This window comes from Mirounga angustirostris, unplaced genomic scaffold (assembly GCF_029215605.1).
Source record: "Mirounga angustirostris isolate CCGP_5_RB_7025 unplaced genomic scaffold, mMirAng1.0.hap1 SCAF_3, whole genome shotgun sequence".
In the NCBI taxonomy this organism is placed as follows: Eukaryota; Metazoa; Chordata; class Mammalia; order Carnivora; family Phocidae; genus Mirounga; species Mirounga angustirostris.
Genome location: NW_026991711.1, coordinates 79,519,317 through 79,542,952, shown reverse-complemented (window position 1 = coordinate 79,542,952; position 23,636 = coordinate 79,519,317). Strand labels below are relative to the sequence as shown.

General features: G+C 34.1%; 1 protein-coding gene across 3 annotated transcripts in view; it reads left to right on the top strand.

Annotated features, from left to right (window-relative positions):
* ZMYM2 (zinc finger MYM-type containing 2) overlaps nt 1–23,636 on the top strand; it is a 93,681-nt gene that overhangs the window by 47,296 nt on the left and 22,749 nt on the right. For all 3 annotated transcript variants that reach the window (XM_045869138.3, XM_045869137.3, XM_045869139.3), the window contains 9 exons: nt 1,404–1,554; nt 3,910–4,082; nt 11,024–11,189; nt 11,748–11,782; nt 18,401–18,530; nt 19,516–19,631; nt 20,600–20,771; nt 22,240–22,365; nt 23,153–23,247. In XM_045869138.3, coding sequence (XP_045725094.1) covers nt 1,404–1,554; nt 3,910–4,082; nt 11,024–11,189; nt 11,748–11,782; nt 18,401–18,530; nt 19,516–19,631; nt 20,600–20,771; nt 22,240–22,365; nt 23,153–23,247 — 1,164 coding nt within the window. The remainder of the gene's footprint in view (nt 1–1,403; nt 1,555–3,909; nt 4,083–11,023; nt 11,190–11,747; nt 11,783–18,400; nt 18,531–19,515; nt 19,632–20,599; nt 20,772–22,239; nt 22,366–23,152; nt 23,248–23,636) is intronic.

Genomic DNA, 23,636 nt, shown 5'->3' with positions numbered 1-23,636 from the left:
AATGGTGTACAAGACATAGTACTAACAGTAGATTGCTTTTGAACTACAATTTTTAGTGGCTATTGGTAAGTCAGTAGCTGAGTCCTAGGAGAAAGGTGATAACTAGAATCTGACTAATGATTACTCAAGTACTTTGGAAATCTGAAATTTCATTATTTTAACACTTTAGTCCTTAGAAAATTATTGAGCATTTAAACCAATTATTCTTGGAGGCTACTGTTGGCACCCAGTGATGATTTTTAGTGACTAACACCCTCTTTAAATCATAGCAGGAAAAATGTTGAAAGTCTAGTAAGAATAAAGGAATAGTAGGGGATGAGGAATGAAATCCATAAGTAAGCACAGAGTTACATAGGGAATAAAGATCCTGCCTAGATTGAATTTTTATAATACTAGATGAAATTGAGGTCCTTTCTACCATCTCCATGTAAATGCTACCTGGCTTTTGTAGTCTTGGTGTTGCTTTTATTTACATGGAGGTTAAGTTTTGGAAGGAGTTAAGAAACACTGTCTATCAAACTGAGAGTTGAGCCTGTCACTCAGGCGATTGAGAATTCAAGGGCCTCTTTCTTCTCATTCCACTGTTGGCAGTTGTATTTTCTTTGTTGCTGTTTTTCCTCTTATAAGTTATATGTCCACAATGGGGCAACTTTCCACTGATTGCCTTATTACTTGAGTTGGTTCCTAGACTCTTTCACCTTCCTTGTCTTGGTCTTCAGCTGTCTTTGCCCCCTGTTAGGTAGATGGATTAGACCTAGTCTATGCCCTCCATAATAACAGAGGGGAAATTATATGCCCTGGGAATTATAACTTGTTTGTGTTTGGCTGGTTTCTGGAAAGTAACTCTGGCTATTGTAGGTTTGGGGCCAGTAGAAATGACTAAATAATGCTAACCTAGCTCCATTCAAGGGAACCAACTCAGTCTAAAGTTTAGCAGCACACTGTATCATGGCCCCAAATTGAATATGCATAATAGGTCTGTTACTATAAGCGGCGGTAGGAATGTGATTGAGTCTACTTGACTGTACTCATCAAAGAATATTTCTTTTTGAGTGAAACTGATGTTAATGTCATATTTCTCATCTTTTTGTAGTTTACCCATGTTGTATCTTCCATTGCTTTCTTCCCATTTCTCCAGTTCCCTTAGCAACACCAGACTGCCATCTTGTTCTAGTGATACTTTTACAATTTCACTGAGTAATTTTGGGGTAGTTAATGGTATTGAATTTTGTGGAGTGTTTTCTGAGAAAAAAAAAAAAAGAAATGTATCCCCAAGGATTATCAATCACATTTAACTGGGTAAATGATTTAACTTTGTTTCTGTAAAAGTGACTTGTTTATTTCTTAAACTTGTTCTTGAGGTGGTTGTCATATACTTACCAAGGTTCCCATTGTGCATTTAGAACAAAGTGCATCAATTCTGCAGCAAAACTTGTTCAGATGACTATAAGAAGTTGCATTGCATAGTTACATATTGCGAATACTGTCAAGAGGAGAAGACTCTTCATGAAACAGTAAATTTCTCTGGCGTTAAGAGACCTTTCTGTAGTGAAGGCAAGTGTATATACAGTGTTCATAATTTTTGTTAATATTTAATGTTAATTTTTTGCCCAAATTTTTTAAATATATAACTACATGTATCCAGAGTAGCTGTACAATTTTAGTGTAGCTGAACAAAAAAAATTGAATTTGATTTTCTACTGACTTGTTTTGTTATTTTAATTTGTAGACCTCTGGGCCTCAAGGTATTTTATCTCTAAAAATTTAAAAACCTTTTTTCCCATTAAAAGGAAGTTTTGAAAATAAAAGCATTATTATATGTCATTTCTAAACATAGAAACTGTGATCTGAAAGGTGATTTTACAAGTGGATTAGAATTATTTTCCATTGGGTTCATTTCGCTGCCCAGCTTTGTGCCTAGCCTACAAAGGTTTTCAGTATACCAGAAAGAAAATCATATGTGGCATTACTACAATGGGAAAATACTTTTAGGTTTTTAATTTGGGATGCCAGGCAAACACTGGCTCTTGTTACTGTATATTCAAGAATTCTTTTCTCCTCTCATTTACACTTTTGCTGCTCTGGTACCAGGCAGCTGATTATAGAAATAAATGCCTGTTCTCATTCTAATTCTCCAGAGATAGGAACCAGGATTGTAACTATGGGTTTGGGGCTCTTGTTATTATCACTTTTCCCCAACTGTCACATTCTTGCTCTAAGCTGGCTTTCAGTTTCTATTCTTTCTTTAGCCCCAGGCACTGAACTCTCCCAGCTTTTCTATCTGCTATCCTCATCTGTCATTTTCCAGTTAGTTCCCCCCGGCCCCCATCCACTTTTTATATGGATTTTTGCTGCTGGTTAGGAGCAAGAAAAAGGTTGGAAAATCCTAAATGCCAGCAGTATTGCATGACCGAAAACTCAAAAGATCTATCAGTCCATTCCATCAGTGCCTTCGTCTGATACATTATACATTTCACATATGAGGTTTTGTATGTAAGAGGGTACTGCTTATAAAACAAGGCATTCCTCTTTTTAAAAAAGTTTAGTTGAGTACATTTCACCTGATGAGAAAGGTAACCATGTTTACTGTTAAGATCATAGCCGTGATGAAAAGTGACATAGTGTGTTTCATTGAAAAGATTGATTCTGAATTAATTTAACTCCACACCTGAATTTTTATTTAGTGTGAATCTTAGTGATTCATAAGTCTGAATATATTGGTGTTGATGGCTGACATACCTATCCATGATCTTGTACTATTTAGATTATATGGATTTTACTAAAATGAATAGACAAGTAGCAGCAAATAGAGAGTTGACATATAAGAGTATAATTTTCAATTGGAGGGACTTATATCTTTAGGCAATAAAAGCTTAAAAAGGACATGTGTCTTTTTCCTGTTTAGTAATATATTTTGTGCTTTCTCTAACTGCACCTAGTTTTCTCCTGGAACTTGGCCGAAATAACAAAACATGTAATACCTAGTATTACCATCAAAATCTAATTAGAAAGATAAAGCTTTAATGAAGGTAAAATATTAAAAAGGTTTTTAAATATAGTTCATGATAACAGAAAAGAAGTCATAGGACAGTACTTAAATAATTGCCAAATAAACCAATAGAAAACAGTTGCAGTTTGAGTTCACAGATAGGAAAGATTATTTAAAACTAGGTTCAGTAGAATTTGCAGAGGAGGTGTAATTTGAACTCCTTAGTAATGAGTGGGTAGGATTTCAGTAGATATGAGTGCAAGGTCATTCCTGTGTGGCACAGTATGAGTAAAAAGTATGGAAACTTATTTAATTCATATAGAGATATTGTAGAGATTAAGGTTGATATGTAAAATCACTTAAAATAATACATTCATATAGTAGATAAAAATATTTTATTAAAAGAATAACAGAACATTTTCTCTGAACAAGTCAATAAACCAGTTTTACTTCCCTGAAGGTCCATGTAGGGTGTCAGAGAAAAGTAAGGCTAGAAATTTTGGCTAAAATGCCTGCTTAGTTGAGAACATCTTTAAGTTTTACTCAGTGCTTCTCAACAGTCTACACTGTTTGATTTCTCTAATGCCTATTTGCGGTGTGTTACTCTATGATACTTCAGCAGGATTATATTTAAATAGCCCAAACAAAATAGTTACGAGATGTTACTAGATTGGAAAGTCTTAGAGCATTATTGCTCTAATGCACATGAGATCTAATAAAATATTCCATGCTCTGTTCCAGTATTTACAGGTTGTTGTTGATTATATTATTCAGTTTTGATCAGAAAAAGAGGACTTATGTGTGAACTTATAGACACTTCATAAAGCTAATGATCTGTTTGACTTAAAAGCGCTTTCTCACCTCAAAGAATAGTTTTCGATATTTTTTTTGCTTTAATATTAAAACCTTGTATTTTTCAGGCTGCAAACTATTGTATAAACAGGATTTTGCACGACGTTTAGGATTGAGATGTGTTACTTGCAACTATTGCTCTCAACTGTGTAAGAAGGGAGCAACTAAAGAACTTGATGGTGTCGTGAGAGATTTCTGTAGTGAAGACTGCTGTAAAAAATTTCAGGATTGGTACTACAAGGCGAGTAACTAAAATTTTTTATTATAGCAACTGCTTTATCCAATCTTTAATAAAATATTGCAGTTACTATCATTACAAATATGGTAGCTTATTTATTTAAAAAATGTACATACATTAAGCCCTGCCCAGATTATAGAATTCATTAAAATTTTTGTCATTTCAGAAAGTTTTTTGTACAACTTGAAGTAGCATTTTTACTTGTTTTCTAACTTAGCTATTACCCCAAACTAGAATATATCTTTATTTTCAGCAATATAGTTTAACAAAATGGATTATTTCTCTAAAATTTGTGTGTCTTTATTTCACCAAATAGAAAATAGACCATTTTATTAGTTTTGAACATTAGCAGGTAATTGTTTTAGACACTTCGGATGTGTTTTAAAACACTTTGTTCTTTTTTACCTTTATAATTGTGGATCTTTGGAGAGTTCCAGATTGAAAAGACTATATGGATAGAGACCAAAAATATTTAATTTGAAACTGTAAATAAGTGTGTGTGGTTGTCTTATTATAATCTACTTCTAGAAAAGATAAACCACTTTTTTGTCCATTGCATTGGTTTTTTCCTAGATAAGAAAAATGAGTGTAAATTTGGGCTTTGTTTGGTCAGATATTACCCAAGAAAAAGTTATTAGTTCATATGTCCATAACATGGAAAATCATCTCAATGTTAAAACTTCATTATGGTTGTACTTCTAAAACATGTGAAGACGACATCATCATAACTTCAAAACTGTGAAATATTGCTAAAAGAAACAAAGGGTAAAATGGTTGAAATATGTAGAATATTATTTATTTAGTTCACTTAATGAAAGTGATTAGTGCTAATATTTTTAGGAAAATTACAAAAATTCTTGGTGTAGTTCTTGAATGTTTACAGCTCCACATATCAAGTAACATTTATTAAATTAAAAGAAGATGCTTTCCAAGTTGAAAGAGGTTGTGGAGGCTAAGAGTTTTGGTGCAATTTTAAAATTACTTCATTATTTTACTGTTGCTTCTGACTAATTTGTCTTACAATTAGGGGCGCCTGGGTGGCTCAGTTGGTTAAGCATCCAACTCTTGATTTCAGCTCTGGTCAGGATCTCAGGGTCATGAGGCTCCAAGCTTGGCTTGGAGTCTGCTTGAGATTCTCTCTTTCCCTTTCCTTCTGCCCCTCCCCCGCTCAAGCTCCCAGTCTCTAAAATAATTTAAAAATTTAAAAAATCTTAAAATTAAAGTTCAAATTTTAGAAACACACAGGACAAACATACTAACATCCTCTAACATTTGTTTTAGTCTAATCCAACCTTTTGTTCTATTAAAGACAGTAGCAATTTTGAGAAATCACTCAAAATGTTACTTTAATAGCTTATTTAAAAGCTCAGTTTTGTTTAACACATATGAACACTCTCCCCTGTTTGGGAGGTTTTATTTTTGAAAATTTGTTTTGGATTTAAAACAGCAAAGGTATTTAGTGGCTACATTATAAAGATGGGAAAATTCCATTTTATTCTTCCTTTTGGTTACCCTTTTGATCGTTTATTTTATAGTTTGAGAGACAAAAACTGTTACCATATGATAAGTATGATTTCTCTGTCATTTTATTGTGCAAATTTCTGCCTAATTGTGTAATTGTGAATCCAGACCTTTAATATTTAAAATCCTTTTTGGAGGATTTTGTTTTTTTATCCACAGAACACTAAATGTACTTCTGTTTGGCTTCTTTCTTTGAATGATTTCTTCTTATTTTCTTTTATATTACTTAAAATAGAGAAGTCTTTTTGTTTTTTTGTTTGTTCTTTTTGGGGGAAGCAAAGAAGTGTTCTTTGGCAAAAGACCATATTACTCTAGATACTGCCATTTGTTCCATTTTGCTATTTATTTTAAAGGATAATTGTGTCTAATGTTTTTATGCAATGTTTAATGATGAAATTTTGGTGAGGCAGTGCATTTCAGGATATATAACAACATTTAGTTAAATAACCAGTTGTAATTATCCGTTGGTTTAAAGTCAATATTTTGTACATTAAACACATTTTTATTGTTATTCCTTGTCTTATATTAAACCCAACAAATGTTTGTGTAATATGCACAATAGCATTTTTACATTACTAACATTTTTACATACATTTTACTAACATTTTACATACATATATTACATACATTTTTACTGTACTAACCTGAGGAATAAAGGTTATATCATTTTATCATAATGGTAGGGATTTGTAAAGCAAGTAATGATGATTTTTCTATGATCAATAGGAATACCAGCTTTGAGATGAAGAGTTGCCCTCCTTATTCATCATTGGCTTCTCTGTGGTGGCAACCAACACTAAATCAAGGAATAACTTTGTTCTGTGTGTCAAATTGTATTTTCTTATACCTCTCATGAGTCTCTCCTGTCACTGCTACCATCCTGATATCATCTTGAAAATGTAGTAAGTTGAGTCCCAAACCAAATTACGATTTTTTTTGACCTTTCCTCTTCCACTTTTTAAATTTAAGAACTCAAGTTTTAGATTTTAGTTCATTATAAATGTGACACTTAACAGTCAGTCCAGCTTTTATTAGAAAAACAATTTTTTAAAAGGAAACTTTAAAAGCAACTTTAAGAACAACAGGTAGCCAGTCTAGTTTGTTAACTTCACCTTTAGTCATGAGCATTTGCTTCCTAACCAGAGGAGCACATACATTGTATTTTCCACCTTCTTATCTTTGTGCCTCAAGTTCATAGACTATCTATAGTATAAATAACTTTACATTTTTATTTATTTAAATTAAATTTAAATATTTATAAGTATACTTTAAAAATTTTGGCTTTTGTTTCTTTTACTTGACAAGATGTTTTGAATGATCTGTGTTTTTTGGTTTGTATAATGGTTTGCATTTGGATTTAAATAGAGATTTATTAAATACTGTCTCTTCTAAATTGGAATACAAAATCTGTTGAAATCATGCAACCAGAAAATGTTGAGAGGTAAAGTTAACGTTTTTTTCTTCTCCCAAATTGTTCTTTAGAAGGAAGTAGATAAATAAATGTTTCCAGCATAATGTGAAAGCAGGTGGGAGGAGAGATGTTTTGATCTCTGTAAGTTTGAAATTTTAGGAGAAAAAGGGGTTAGTACTGTAATGGAATAATAGCTAGGTGTTTGATAATGTGAAGTTAATTCAAAAGACCTACTGTTTTCCAGAATACTTCACAGTAATTCTTTGTAGAACTAATAATCTTTTCTTGAATGTTATTGCTACAAATTATAGTTTTTTAACATGGGTTTTGATTTGCTGTACAAACCAGTAGTGAATGGCAGCATTCTTTAATGTAAATGCCCTGTAATGGTATAAAAATATGATTTATGGGGTTTAATCAGATTAATACTTACGTTTTAGTAAATCTTAGTCATAAAAGGGTAGTTGAATAAAAAATACTGGGTTTTTTAATTTTCTCTTTTTTTGTAAAAAATTTGCTAGAAATATTTATTTAAAAAATTATTCTTTGTTTTTGAAATAATTTTAGAAAGGGAATATCTAATATTCTTGCTTTAAATGTGCTTTTTGGTAACTGAAGATTTCCTATCACTTGAATGCTTTGCCTTCAATCACCTACCCTTTATCACAGCATTTTTCCCCCCTTTTTTTTTAGTGAATAACTGTACTTAGTAGGAAGTCATAAATAATTATTTTTTAAATGACTGTAAAATCCCCTATTTCATTCATATTCATGGATTCCCCTCCTCAAAATTAGGTCTGATTGGTGAAATGGGAAACAAGTAGATGGGCAAGTTACAAGGATGTATATATATCAACCAAAAGTGAGAATTTGAAACTGCCAAATAATAAGGGACTGCATCAGTATAGGCTGAATGACCTATTATCAATTATTGAAAGAGAGATTCCTGTATTGGCTGAGATGCTGGATTAAGATTTTTGAATTAAGAATTTAGTACCCGCATATTATTTAGGTTTTTTGAACTGGTGACTGTTAATCCACTCCACCCCCTCCCCCCCCATAACAGACAATCCCTGATTTTCCATAGTGACAGGAAGACCACTAAGTAGATGATGAAATTGTATTATTTATTTATTTATTTATTCATTTTTTAAAGATTTTATTTATTTGACAGAGAGAGACAAAGCAAGTGAGGGAACACAAGCATGGGGAGTGGGAGAGGGAGAAGCAGGCTCCTCGCTGAGCAGGGAGCTGGATGCGGGGCTCGATTCCAGGATCCTGGGACCACGACTTGAGTCGAAGGCAGACGCTTAACGACTGAGCCACCCAGGCTCCCTGAAGTGGTATTTTTGAAACCAGCAACTTAAGTTATACTTCAGTTCTTCTTCCTTTTTTTTTTTAAGATTTATTTATGAGATAGAGAGTGTGTGCAGTCGGGGTGGGGATTTAGGGGCAGAAGGAGAGAATCTCCAGCAGACTCTGCCCCAATTGCAGAGTTCATCTGGGGGGATACCATGACCCATGAGATCACCTGAGCCCGTGAGATCACCACCTGAGCTGAAACCAAGAGTCAGATGCTCAACTGACTGAGCCACCCAGGCGCCCTGTACTTTGGTTGTTATGCTGTAGAAATGTTAAGCTTTTCTAAGAGTTCTCTCCTATGGTTGGAAGGAAGTAGTTTTCGTAAGGAATCATGGTCATTTTTAACGATGTTTTCCAATTAGCCATTGTATTTTAAGCTCAGTTCCAAACTTTACCCAGAATTTGCATGAGTGGCTATAAAAGAAAAAACCAAATGGAAAAGAGGTTCACAACTTCTGAAACTTTGATTATGGCATTGAACTTGGATTTAGTATTGAGTATTGTTACTATCCTTCCATTCTGAAAAAATATGTACATATTTTATTTCCATTTGCTAATTGGCATTAATTTTGGTCCTCGGGTACAGAGAAATCATCTAAATTTGTTTTGAACCTTCTGGAAGAAAGCTTCAAATATTGTTACTACAAAATCCAAATGTCTATAATTATAAAATAATGAAGTGATTTCATTGTTCAGATTCTTTGAGGAGAATGTGCTTTGACCTTCTAAATTTTTGTGTAAATAGAAGTATGTTAAGAATTAGCATAGTATATGTAGTGATTTGAATACATTTTATACAAATTGATTTGGGTTTTAGATGTTACATTGAGAACCTTCTTGCAGCATTTTACCTTTATTAGGATTTTTATTTTCTAGTTATTTATATTAACTCATTTTGTCTTTCCATTGTCTTTATAACTTGATACACTAAATAAAGCCCAGTTTTTGATTTGGATTGTCTGCTTGGAATCCTGTCTCTGAATTTTAATGTTTGGCCTTAGACAAGTTACTGCATTTCCAGTACTGTGGTGAGGATTGTAGAGAGTAGATATAATATGCCCGGCTTTTATTTTTCAGGTTCTCAATGAATGAGAGGTAGTCAGGCTACAACTTCACTTTTGCTATGTTTTTGTACTGTTTAGACTCAATAATTAGAATGTTAAGCTTTTGATTTCTTCCTTTGTGCTTTGTCTTGGGTATAAAGTATAAAAAGGGAACCAAACATTGAAACTTTGAATACTTAAAGGTTATTTTAAAGAACAGTTTTTGGGTGGTGACCAGGGACCTTTTTCATTATTGAGTAAAATATGACCTAGTTGATAATAAGTGCTAATGTTACTGAAGTTACCACATAATATTACTGGCAATATAAAATTTGAGCTCACAGTTTTTGGACAAGAGATGTGATTTTGGCATCACTTAAAAGTCATAATTTATACTACAAATCTTCATTCATTTAACATTTATTCAGCAGGAGAAATACCTGACCTGGAGAAAAAAAAGAGCCTGTGTTCTAACCTTGGGGTATGTTTGTTATATAAGACCTGTTTATCAGCACAATCATCTGTTAGTATTCCTGCCTAGGAATTTTGACAGGGTATTTATTCATAGAACTCCTATTGAGAAATAAAGTGAGAGGTTTCAAAACCCACAGTATAGAACTATAGATTATTTAGGTGAATGAGGAAAAGCTACATGATTATTATGAACTTAATGTGTATTGCTTTATCAAAACTTCTAAGTTGTTAGTTAAACCAAAGGGTAATTTAAAAAATATGGTAATTTATTTCTACTCTAACTGGATCAAACAATTATGAAAAGAACTGTATTTGGAATTAATCATTCATATCTTTTGGTCCACTCATTGATCAAGTCGTTAAGAAATAGTGAAAATGGGCAAAATTTAGGGGAAATGGGTTCACTAAAAAATGAAAATCTGTCCCTGGATTATGGATTCACCATTATAAGGTTTAATGTTTTATGTATGAATTTTACTAGTTGGGGCTGATTGTTGTCCTAAAATATAGCTTTTTTAATTAATTAAAGATTTGAGTGTTTTAAAACATGAACTTAAAGTCCTTGTTAATACTTAAATCAGCATATTTAATAAAGCTCTTTAAATTTATTAAACTGTTGAAAAAACTTCAACTTAACATCCATGATTTTCTCATAAGAGCTTGCTTCAGAATTTTTCTGGTCTTATACAACTTCTTTAAATTGATTTTCTTGAGCTATCAGTTGAACACAGGAAATCTGTTTATTAATCAGAGATTTTCAGTGTAATCTGATTGTAGGAAACTTCTACCACTATTATCATTAGGGTCCTCAAGATTATTTTAAAATATTAAAATATATTGTCCAATTTGGTCTATTAGTGTTCACTTTTTTTTGGTATCCTATCTTTGTAATGCTGGTCTTTAACTGCTGGTAAGTATAGAAAGGGATTTTGACAATTAGGTAAATTTTGCTACATTTTTTTCACTTTTATTGTGGATTTTTACTGTATGTTTATGATTTATATTTTTTATCAGAAATTGTTTTGTATTTGGCAATAATCACTGATAAACTTTTATAAATCTTTTAAAGTACATGTCTGAGTTTTTAAATTTTTTTATTTTGAAATGTCTGATGCCTTCCTTTTTTTATTAAGGCTGCAAGGTGTGACTGTTGTAAATCTCAAGGAACGCTTAAAGAGAGAGTGCAGTGGCGTGGAGAAATGAAACATTTCTGTGATCAACACTGCTTACTACGTTTCTACTGTCAGCAAAACGAGCCCAACATGACAACTCAGAAAGGACCTGAAAACTTACATTATGGTATGTAATAATTTAGGTAGTAACTTGAAAAACTTGTATAGCAGTGTTTAGTTTCTTAGATCTGAATTCAAACTAATGATAATGAATAGTTGATTTTGGATAACGCATAGTCCATTTTGTCTGGGTGGAGGTGCCCTGTATGATATTTCTGTAGGTGTATTGTTTTTTATTCTCTTTTAAAAATTTAGTGCTAGTTGAAAAAAAATGGCAATTTTAAATGAAGACCAGTTTTAGGAAATTGTATGTGCTGGGAGTAGGTTGGGAGGAACAATGAAAACCCTTTAGAAGTTGTGACTTATTTAAGAGTTAAGCATAAGAACATAGTATTGAACCCAAAGCAATGAATATTTTCTGAGAGGACAAAATGGGAAAAGGGTTAATTCCACTTATTTAGCTTTGTATTTCAGCTCTCAAATTTGATACTTTTTACTTAAAATAGCTTACAACGTTTTCTTCATTAACTATTTTAAAAAATCAGTAACATTTAATGAGAAATACAGATTTAGAAAATTCTGAAGAAAGTGATATTTGTCTTATTTTAAATTTGTTTGTTTTTAGATCAGGGTTGTCAGACGTCCCGAACCAAAATGACAGTAAGTATTGCTTAAGTAAAGTGCTAAATATTGATTTTTATAATGTGGGCATAAATATATAGTCCAATTTAATCTGATCATAATAAAAGATTTTTACTTTCCTCTCTTGGGACAGTTGAAGTATTTAGGTAAATTATCTAGTATTAAAACCGATACTTTCATATATGCTAAGGAATATAAAGGTGAATTAATTATGGCTTCTACCCACATTGGGGGAGATAGACATATAAATGGTATTTGAGTTGAAGTAACCATAATCTTTTTTTTTTTTTTTAAGATTTTATTTATTCATTTGAGAGAGAGATTGAGTGAGCATGAGCACAATTGGGGGTGAGGGTAGAGGGACAAGCAGACTCCCCACTCATTTGACACATGGGGCTTGAACCCAGGACCCTGAGATCATGACCTGAGCCGAAGTCAGACAGTCAACCAACTGAGCCACCCAGGTGCCTCAAAGTACCCATAATCTTTAAGGCAGTAGCAATACTATGTTTGAAATGATTGACTGAATTATTGTATTTGTTCCTGGTAGCTGTGAAAAAGCTTTAGAACAGTTGAGTAGAAGGTTGCCAGATAGACAGTGATGAAAAGTAGGAGGAATGTGCTAAGGACATGCATAACTATTCATTAGGGCCAAACTTAAGGGGCACCTGTGGTGGAATCATGGAAAATGAGGTAAAAGGATAGGCTGGGCCAGATTATTAATGGCTTTGAGTTTATGTTTCTCAAATAGGTATCTGAAGGTCTGTTTTAGGGGCCAGGACTTACAAGTTTTTATTTTATTATTTTTTTTAAAGATTTTATTTATTTATTTGACAGAGACACAGCGAGAGAGGGATCACAAGCAGGGGGAGTGGGAGAGGGAGAAGCAGGCTTCCCACTGAGCAGGGAGCCCGATGTGGGGCTCGATCCCAGGACCCTGGGATCATGACCTGAGCCCAAGGCAGACGCCTAATGACTGAGCCACCCAGGCGCCCCACAAGTTTTTAAATATGAGAAATATTTCCATAATGTGTCCTGTGGATTTTTTTCTTTAGTCTTTGGTGTAATACATCAAATTCTGCTTTTATGTTAGCATTTTAAGACTTTCTATAGGTTGAAAGTGTCCATTTGTATGTAATGAATAAAGAGAAGAAGCAATGTTTTGCTATACTCTGAAGCACAGTGAGCCTGCCCTCTTGTATGCTGAGTAACAATAATCACCAGTATTGGAATATTGGTATTTCTGGCATCCGTATCCAAGGGAAGCTCCATAGGAGTCATTTATTGGCATTATATTAAGTCTCTGAGTTTTTGACCTGGTAAGAAAGAATAAATCAATGGTTTTTAGATCTGGCTACACATTTGGATCACCTGGGGAATTTCCAGAACTTTCCAATGCCTAGCCCCCAACTCAGAAATTCTGTGTTTTTGGAAAGTTCTTCAAGTGATTTTAATATGTAACCACAATTTAGGATCAATGACAAAGTTGAAAAATTAGTGATTTTACATTATTCTGTTCAGTTTTTGCTTTTGATGTTAGTAGTTAAGAATCCTAAGAAAGTAAGAGTGCTTTCTCCCTTGCTTTACTCCCCTATATGTCATCCCCCCCCCCTTATGGAAATACATTTAAAATCAGATAATTCAGAAATACATCAAAATACTCAGCTGAATCATCTCATTTTAATACCAGGCACTTTTATCCATGATGAGGATATAAAGATGGTCACTCCATATTTTCACTTTGTAGCCATAAGGCAACTTCCAACCTTGTTTCAAATATGTAAGCTTTTGACCAAGGCTTTAAGGCCCACCTTCTACCAGCATAATATCAGATACTTTCTTCCTCTCCTAGCACTTGAACCACATTATATGACAGCCAGAAGGGTCTAGGGAAGGATAAATCAATGTGCCACTGCAATTGTTGCCTTTTGTCTTATAAAAGCCCTTTCCCATCTTTTCTTTGTAAGCTTTTGAAATCTTTTAATTCCCTACCCATAAACTTCAAAGGGTGAGAGCTTAGCTGTATAATTTTGGACAAGTCCCTTTACACAAGTTCTTGGTGTGAATTTCTTGTTTGAAAAATGGTGATGAAGATAGTACCTACTTCAGGGTTATCACATAGTAAGCATTAAATACATAGTAGCTGCTCTGTACCAGACCTCATAAAGGCAGTATGTATAGTAGTTAAGAACATAGGCTTTGGTGTTAGGTTAATTTACTTGAATCCTGACCTCAGAACTTTTAGCTCTGTCATCTTTCCCAGGTTGTGTAACTTCCGAGCCTTAGTTTTCAGATGAGAAAATAAAGTGGGAGTGATTAAAAGGCCTACCTCTTGTAGTGTTAGGAGAATTAAATAACTCATTTCATGAGTTATGTAAATTTGGTGCTTTATGTAATGTCTTCGTCCATTTGAGCTGCTATAGCAATACCATAAGTGAGGTGGCTTACAAACAACAGGAATTATTTCTCACAGTTCTGGAGGCTAGGAAGTCTAAAATCAAGTTGCTAGCAGATAACAGTGTCTGGGGAGGGCCTGCTTCCAGGTTTATAAATAGCCATCTTTTCACTGTATCTTCATATGGTGGAAAGAGGTAAGGCATCTCTAGGATTGCTTAATCCCTGTTCATGAGGCCTCTGCTGTCATAATATAATCCCCATCTAATGGCCACACCTTCAGATACCATCACATTGGGTATTAGATTTCAACATATGAATTTTAGGGGGTATATATTATCTGTAGCACATAGTGTCTGGCATGAAGCAAATACTGAACAGATGGTAACTTTTGTCATTATAATTTTATTTTGGGTCCTCCTTCAGTATTCATTATAAATAGAAGTAGATCTTGCTTGTTGAGAAGCAGAAAAGTAAGAAGCATTATCAAGTGTAGGTCTTCACTAGGTGGCATAGTTTATTTGACATGATGTAATGTTTCTAAATGACAGGAGGTAAAACCTTGAGTAATCTACAAAATGTATGATTTTGGACCCCTTGTTCTTATGTGGGAATTCTAGGGTATTTTCCAGCTTGGACCAGGCTTACCTAGTCTTGGTATGTAGTAGATACTCAATACCTATTTGTTATATTATTCTGCCCATTTTACAGTTGAGGAAATTGAGCCACAAGAGACTGAGTCACTTGCCTGATGTTACACAGCAGTAATTTTAGGACTAAATTCCCTAACTCCTTGTTTGTAGCTCTTTTTCTTAGCTGATTAATAATGTGGTTTGAAATCCTGATGAATCTAGAATAGTACCATCTCCTTGGCCATATGCATTATTTGTAACTCGTGAGATACCTACCTGAAACAGTCTTTTAAAAAATTTGTATCTTTCTACACCTTTAAATATGCACAGATAAATTTATTAAACAGTAAGTGCTTTAAGTACAATTGATCATCATTCATATTTGCAAATTTGCCTATTCTCTAAATGGTAGCCCCTAAATCAATACCCATGGCAATTTCAAAGAAATTTGCAGACATGGTGCAGATTGGTGAAAAACATGAGTCTCCTGAGGTGCATCTTCCTGCTGAGGTGGAACAAGGCAAGGCTTTCCCTTCTTGTCTCACTTCATCCTATAAGCAGGTGTCCTTTTCATAGTCAATTAGTACCACCTTTTTCATATTTTGTCCTTTTTGTTGGTGATTTTGCTTTATAAAAGATCCCCCAAGAGTAGTATTAAAAAGCCATATCTAGTGTTCCTAAGCACAGGAAGGCTGCTCTGTGCCTTATGAAGGAAATGATGTGTATTAGGTAAGCTTCATTCAGTTGGCAGTGAGTTTAATGTTCATGAATCAACAATATGGTACACTTAGAGAAAGGAATAAGAAATTCACCAGTCTGTAGATGAGGCAACTCTGAGTACTGAAGTAAAATCTATAGTACATGGTGAAGCTATGGAAAAGAAGGGAGAGTGATTATATTTATGGATTCATGGACTTAGGACTAATTAAAAAAAAAAGTGAAACAGCATTGTTGTGAGGTTTTCAGCTTACATAGAGCATGTTACACAGGCTCAGGAAAATGTTAAACCCTTCTTGCCTACTGCTGGCTAGCTCACACATTTCAAGCAAAATGGTATGAAAAATGTTAAACTTGCATGCGAGGTGATTTCCGCAGATCAGGACCAGGATACTTTGGGAGAATACCAGCCAAGTGTTAACACAGGAAGAAGGGATATACAGTTAAACAGATTTTCAACACTGATGGGACTGGCTTGCTTTCACAAGGTCAGTGGCAAATGAATGTATATGGTACAAGTGGTCTTCAAAGCCCCTGACTTTAAATAGTTTAGAAACCATGCAACCTTGCTGTTGTGTGCCAATGCCAAGGATAACTTCAATCCCCCCTTGGTGCATAGAGCCCAAAATCCATGAAAAATCCAGGGAAAAAACTGAGCTATATGCCAGTCCATTAGAGGTGGAACAAAAAAAATCATGAATGGTATCTAAAATATTCTGTGATTGGTTCTCCCAACTGCTTCATCCTAGAAGTTGAACATTGTCTCCAGAATGAAAACCTTGCATTTGAGGTTTTTTGAGGTTTTATTACTGGATGATATCCATTGCCTTGAAGAACTCAAAAATGCCTATCTCAGTGTAGTTCCTTTCATGCCCCCAAACACTCTCTCTCTCATCCAGCCCCTCAATTAGGGCATAATTAAAGTTTCAAGACCTACTTCATGAGAAAGCTTTCAAGGCTTTCAACACCAACAAGGAAACCACCCTGATTATTGGAAGTTAGTTACCATACGCAGCATTATTATGTTGGCACAGCTTAGGACAGCATCAAGCAGGCTACCATGAATAATTGGGAAAATGTTTGACCACACTGTGAAAAATTTCAAAGTTTTTGAAGGTGTCACAGGAAAAAAAAAAAAAAGTGTTAAAAACGTAATGTGTATTGCACCAAGTAAGTGAAGAAGGCTTTGGGGACGTGCAGGACGATATGGAGGAAGTTTGGTAGAGAAGGCAGTAGAGCCTACCAGTGAAGACCTTGGCAAGATGGCAAAACAAGGCATCAGATTCAGTGATGAAAGTCAGCCCAAGACTCCTAAGAATGGCCAAAATATTGGAATGGAATTCTGCCTTTGGAAGAATTGTCAGTGACATGGAAGAATATGACCCTATGCTGAACAAAGCTGCAATTTAAGCACCACTGTGGTTGCCCCTCATGTAAAGATGCTTTAAAAGATTTGAGGTGAAAAGCCAAGTAGACAGGCTGACTTCTTTTTTTGAAGCCAGTTTGGGAGGGAAAAGTGCTGACATTGTCAAGAAATTACAAGAGCCAAACTCTTGAGGTAGAACTGCCAGATGTCACCCTCTTCTTCCCTCACCAAGTCACCGACTTCTTCCTCTTCTGCAGAATAATTGCCATCAACCTTTCCCTTGGTTTTTATGGGCACGCCAAAGGTTGAGAGGTTTAACCACACAGTGCACTGCCCCATTGTACATCCTGCATGTCCACTAAGAGTAAGATGTTAATATTTTTATAAAATGTTCCATGTTTACTCTTTGGTTTTTTTTCCAGGACTTTATTTACATTAGTGTACAATATACAGTATGTGTTAACAGGACTGAGTATGAGTACCATATAGTATATGTGTACTGTATCTGTGTACTATGCAGGAGTGTACACATCTGAGTGAAAGTGTTAATAATCATAGTATACTACAGTACATAAAAATGCTGTAATCATGATACAAAGAAACACAGAGTATAATTATTTGTAAGAAATATATATGAAATCAAGTGTGTTTCAACAGAAACACTGTTATGTATTAATCTGTTGATGAAAATATTGTGACCAAAGGCTTGTAGGAACCTAACATTGTATTTCCTTTTGGAGTTACGGTTCTGTATTCACTACTTAAGTATTCATGGTGACTGTCTAGAAGTTAAGTACCTCAAATATTCTGTATTCTCTACCTTTTTTCCTGTATCAATATATGGAGAGCACCTATGGTTAGTCCCTTCTGGACAGATCTTTAGCTTATTTTAGATTGTGTGTGTGTGTGTGTGTGTGTTATGCCCGGGAGGGGCAGCGTGTTCTCAATTGCAAATAATGCTACAGTGAACATGGTAAAAACATCTGAGAGACTATTATCTAGGACAGGTTTCTGAAATTGCAATTGCTGGGATATAAAAAATAGTTTGAAGTTTGATAATATGGTAATTCTTTTCATCATTTTTTTTTATCTTTTAAAATTTAGTAACATATATAAGCTGTTTATCCAGTAGAGAGAACTAGTGTGTATCAGGTGGCCATAATAACTAAGAATCTTTCCCAAATAAATTTAAAAGAACCTAATTATTTTCAAAATTCAGGCTAACAGTCTTCTGTTTTTTACCTAAAAGTAAAAATTGTCTTTTTATGTTTTTTAAAAAATCCATTGAGGTCACACAGTTCTGTAGAATGAATGATTTCTCCTGCTTTGTCAGTAGTTAGGACAGATTCACATTGATCCTTTCAGATTAAGACTATGGTAAACATAGTAATAATAACATAATTTGGTTATATTCTTAAACTTTTATGTGTTCCCTCCACATGATCTAGAAACCAGATATTCATTAACACCAGGAAGTAATAAAAATTAGAGGCAAAAATAAAATGTTGCTCTTTGCTTCCTCTGTAGGGTTCAGCACCACCCCCTTCTCCAACACCTAACAAAGAGATGAAGAACAAAGCCGTTCTTTGCAAACCTTTAACAATGACGAAAGCTACTTATTGTAAACCTCACATGCAGACCAAATCTTGTCAGACAGGTAACTTAGGAAAATTTGACTTACATACTTCCCTATACTTAATACCTCACTTACTGAAATTCATGCTTTTCTCAAATAATAGGCTATGGAATGTATTTGTTTTGGTCACTTTGTCATTTTCTGTTGATTTTGCTTATCTACATTTAGACATTACCTTGAGAATACAGCATTTTATTTAAAATAATTAATGAAAATCAATCTCTGTTAAAGGCTCAGAATATAAATTATGTCACAGGTGAAAAAATGCTGTATCAAAAATTTCCTTGGGGCTAAGATTCACTAAAGTTACCGTAATCCCTCTGAGAAAATCATCTCTGTAAATGTGACCTGTAATGTTAACAGTTCTGTTTCCTTGTCAGAATGAGATGATATCATTCAATTATATATTTTTATGAGATTTAAATGTATTCTAATTGTTTGATTAGATAAATCTTTTTGCAGGGGATGTGAGGGGAATCTGATAGGATACCTGGAACTATATAATGTTTTTAAGGGATGTTTTCTTTGTATTAAAAAAAAAAGGCCTAAATTCTATTTTTCTGTCTTTATTAAAACAGTTACTGTATTTAGTTTTGTTTTTACCTTACCTAATTTTGTGAAAACAGGGAATTTGTTTTCTTTTCTTTCTTTTTTTTTTAAGATTTTATTTATTTGTTTGAGAGAGCGAGAGAGAGCACAGCACGGGGAGCAGCAGAGGGAGAGGGAGAAGCAGGCTCCCCGCTGAGCAGGGAGCCTGACTTGGGGCTCGATCCCAGATCCCAGGAGTCCGGGATCATGGCCTGAGCCGGGATCATGACCTGAGCTGGGATCATGACCTAAGCCAAAGGCAGATGCTTAACTGACTGAGCTACCCAGGCACCCCCAGGAATTTCTTTTAAAAGGGAAATGAGGCACTTAAATTTTTCTTTGTTACCAAATTTAACATTGAGTAACTATGTTTAAATGTTACTTAACATTGCTCCTTAAACACATTTTGTATTTTTAGATGATAATTGGAAGACAGAATATGTTCCAGTGCCTATCCCTGTGCCTGTGTATATCCCAGTACCGATGCACATGTACAGTCAGAATATTCCTGTTCCTACTACGGTTCCTGTTCCTGTAAGTTGGATTTTAAGTTTTTTTGTTTGTTTGTTTTTTGTTTTCATTTTGAGGTTTATCAGGCATTAAGTGGGAGAACAATGTAGTGAAGCTAGTAAAACAGGGTTGAGTCTTGGCCTTCATCAGTTAACTTAGGTTTGGTTGAATCTGTCAGTGTTTGCTTTGTGTTTAATCAAGTATATGTTCATCCTTAAAGGTGAAGTTTAGCAAATGTCTGTGTCTGCTTTATGCATATATATATATATATATATATATATATATATATAGTGTCTTATGTTTGAGTTCATTTTAGAGAAAAATATTTGTGAAGTTGTAAGTTTTAAAACTTAAACACGGAATAGAATTTCACATGAATTATGATTACATTATTTTGTCCTAAATCACTTGCAGTAACAACACTATGCCAGGGCTTGGCTATCATAGTACCCTGGGGACAGAGGTATCTCAAAAATTATTTTTCTTTAATTTTCATTTCAAAAAGTAGCTGCTTATACTTGAGCTTTCCTTGTTAAAATTGACATCTTAGTTTTGGTATGTGTTTTTTCCAAAGTATTATAAAGAAGATCATGTGTTAGAATAATTTTTAATTTGGGAAGTTATCTTTATTTATTTATTAGAGAGAGAGCACAAGGAAGAGCAGATGGGAAGGGGAGAAGGGCAGGAGAGGGAGAAGCAGGCTCCCTGCTGAGCAGAGAGCCCGATGTGGGGCTCGATCCCAGGACCCTGGGATCATGACCTAAGCTGAAGGCAGACGCTTAACTGACTGAGCCACCCAGGCATGCCCCCCTCCTTTTTTTTTTTTTTTAAGATTTTTATTTTTAAGAGATCTCCACACCCAATGTAGCGCTCCAGCTTACAATCCGAAGATCAAGAGTTGCACACTCCACTGATTGTACCAGCCAGGCACCCCCCAGAAAATTATCTTCTAATGTTGAGTAAACCTAACAGTAAATATTTTGGTTAATTAGGTGCCGGTTCCTGTTTTTCTGCCTGCCTCATTGGATAGCAGTGAGAAGATCCCTGCAGCAGTCGAGGAACTGAAAAGCAAAGTTTCTTCAGATCCTCTTGATGCAGAGCTGCTTACAATGACAGATATGATAACTGAAGATGAGGGGAAAACAGAAGCTGCCAACATCAACAGTGAGTTGCACTATATTTCACTTTGTGAATAAGTTTATCATTGGTTTTCAGTAAGTGTTAAAATTAATATAGTATGTTGCAGGACATATCATTATGTTTCACCTTGAAATGGGAGTGGATGAGCATTGCAACAAAAATGTATTTTTGTATTAAGAGATCCGTACTCTATCTAGCCACATGCTCTCTTATGCCATGCCCAGTTTTAATATATATATATATTTAAAGATTTTATTTATCAGAGAGAGAGAGACAGAGGTAGGCAGAGGGAGAAGCAGGCTCCTTGCTCACCAAGGAGCCCGATGTGAGACTCGATCCCAGGACCGTGGGATCATGACCTGAGCCGAAGGCAGACGCTTAACCGACTGAGCCACCCAGGCGTCACCCCATGCCCAGTTTTAAGCAGGACTTTGTATAATTTGTCCAGTCCTTGTTTTAATTGTAATCAGATTTGACTTGTAAAATCAACTCAGAATTATTCCTGTTTTAATGTACTAGCTCAGACACAAAAATAACTTGTTGGCTTTAATAATGATCCAAACATTTATTTTGTAATGGTTATCCCCAGTTTTGTTTTGTTGGCTATACTTAATAAAGTAATTTGCATTATCTAAACCAGGGTTTATCCTAACTTCTGTTAGGGCAGTGTTTGCCAAATGGCATAAGTATGTTGTAGATGATTCTCTTAAGAGTATTTATTCCTACCCTTACTTCTCTGGTACCACCCAGAGACCTTTTTCAGCCATGAGCTGCCTGATTCCCATTACCCTAGAGCACAATAGAAACACTAAAAATTTTATGTATTTCATAATGTGACAGTTTTTGTGGAGGACTTTGTTACAAATTAACTTAGTGGGTTGCAACCAGTGGTTTTGTTTATTTGTTTTTTAATGAAGTGAATGGGAAAATGTTAGTGTGAATCTCATCAAAAAGATACTGTTTTGTGAAACCTTTGTTTCCTGTGTGTGTCTCTATGTTTGTCTTTCTGTCTCCTATCACCACCTTGAAATGGATAAAATGTGTATCTTACTGTGGGTTGCAATATAAAAATGTTTGAAAGCAACTGATCAAAACATTAGAAAGCAATTGTAATTGAATGATATAGAAAACCTAGGTCACAGTTCAAAAAGAGTATTGAAAATTGCAGTTATCCACCCTCATTAGTTTATTTTTGACAAGAGATACTCTGCATACCAGAGATGGTTTACTATCAAAGCATGTCTATTAACTTTTTGAAAAGGGCAGTCAGAAACCTAAAGGATTAAGTTTCTGTGTACTCATGATTATCTAACAATTATAAAATTTATAATAGTTTACATTTCAAGATTATATACCTTTTCCTTTTGTGACATATTAATATAAGTATTCTTGTTTTATATTTACAATTAAATGACTTCCTTTGTCAGATTAAATATAGGTGCTGTTCAGGTCTTCTATTTTGATTTCTAATGATCTTACGAATTGATTACAGGTGTAGTTATTGAAGCAGACATAATTGATTCAGATCTCTTGAAGAACTCTGACCCAGAGACACAGTCCAATATGCCTGATGTACCATATGAACCAGACTTGGATATCGAAATAGATTTCCCCAGAGGTACTCTTACTTTATTCTTTAAGTGTGAAGTACAGTTATGGAATTTAGTTATGATCATTAATCATTTAATGTTTGTGTTCTTGCCTTTACTGTTTATATTTATCTTTTTTTTTTTTTTTACCCAAACAAAACTCAACGGTTAATTTCTGAAATGAGGCATAGGATTGAATTGAATAGAATTTCTTAGAGCCTGAAAAGACACTTTCTCAAAGTAATTCATTATAGAAAACTTTGTAGATAGAGTAAAAGATAAAGAAGTGATTGTGTCTTTTTAAAAAAATTAAATAAAATATTGACTATTTTTCATAGGACCTTTTTAAAATTAAGTTCATCTTCAAAAGGAAAAATTATTTTTAGGTCTTTTGTTGTAAAGGAAATGTGTTCTGTTTTTCATTATTTTCTTAATCTACTGATGGCTAATAAACCTGCCCAATAGAATGTAAAGCATTTTATTTTGAGACAGATTTGATATGTTGAAACAGATTTGTACTGAGATCATTTAGATCTTAGAATTGAATTTCAGGTTGTAATAGTTTTTCTGATATTATACATTTCCATGAAAGTTTCATGTTGTTATTTATTATACATGTGTTTTATTTAAGAGTCTGAATAGGGTTTATCAGAACTCATAGACCATTTTCTTTTCACCCTCACCTGCAGCATAGGTTATCCTCATAAATAGGTGCTTGGTTATATTTTGTGATTAGTTCTTTGTTGGCTTTGTTTATGTAATATAAACTTGTGCTGTTATATTTGGAAATAAAAGTTCTTCTGATTTGATTGCCAGCTGCTGAGGAGCTTGATATGGAAAATGAATTTTTATTACCACCTGTTTTTGGAGAAGAATATGAGGAACAGCCTAGACCTCGATCTAAAAAAAAGGTATAAATTAATAGTATTTTTGCATTCAACTACGATCTCTGTGTAGTGGTATCTCTTTAGGTATGGAGCAAGGATAATAGTGATCCACAGTTGTGCCTGAGACCATGGGAAGACTTTTTTCCCCTAGATTTAAAAAGGCTTTAAGAGTTAAAGTCTTTATTACTTCATTTCTAAGTAATAAAAATGTCTAGATTTACTTGTAACTTTATAGAAGAGTTGAATATTATTGCCATTTAATTTTCCTTTATAATTTTATCCTGACAAAAGGTTGACATTGTTGCTAAAAAAAAGTAAACAATTCTTTCACAAGAATTGAGACTGTTTTCTAGGGATCTGTTTTTTCCACTATTATTTCTTTCTTTCTTTCTTTTTTTTTTTTTTAAAGATTT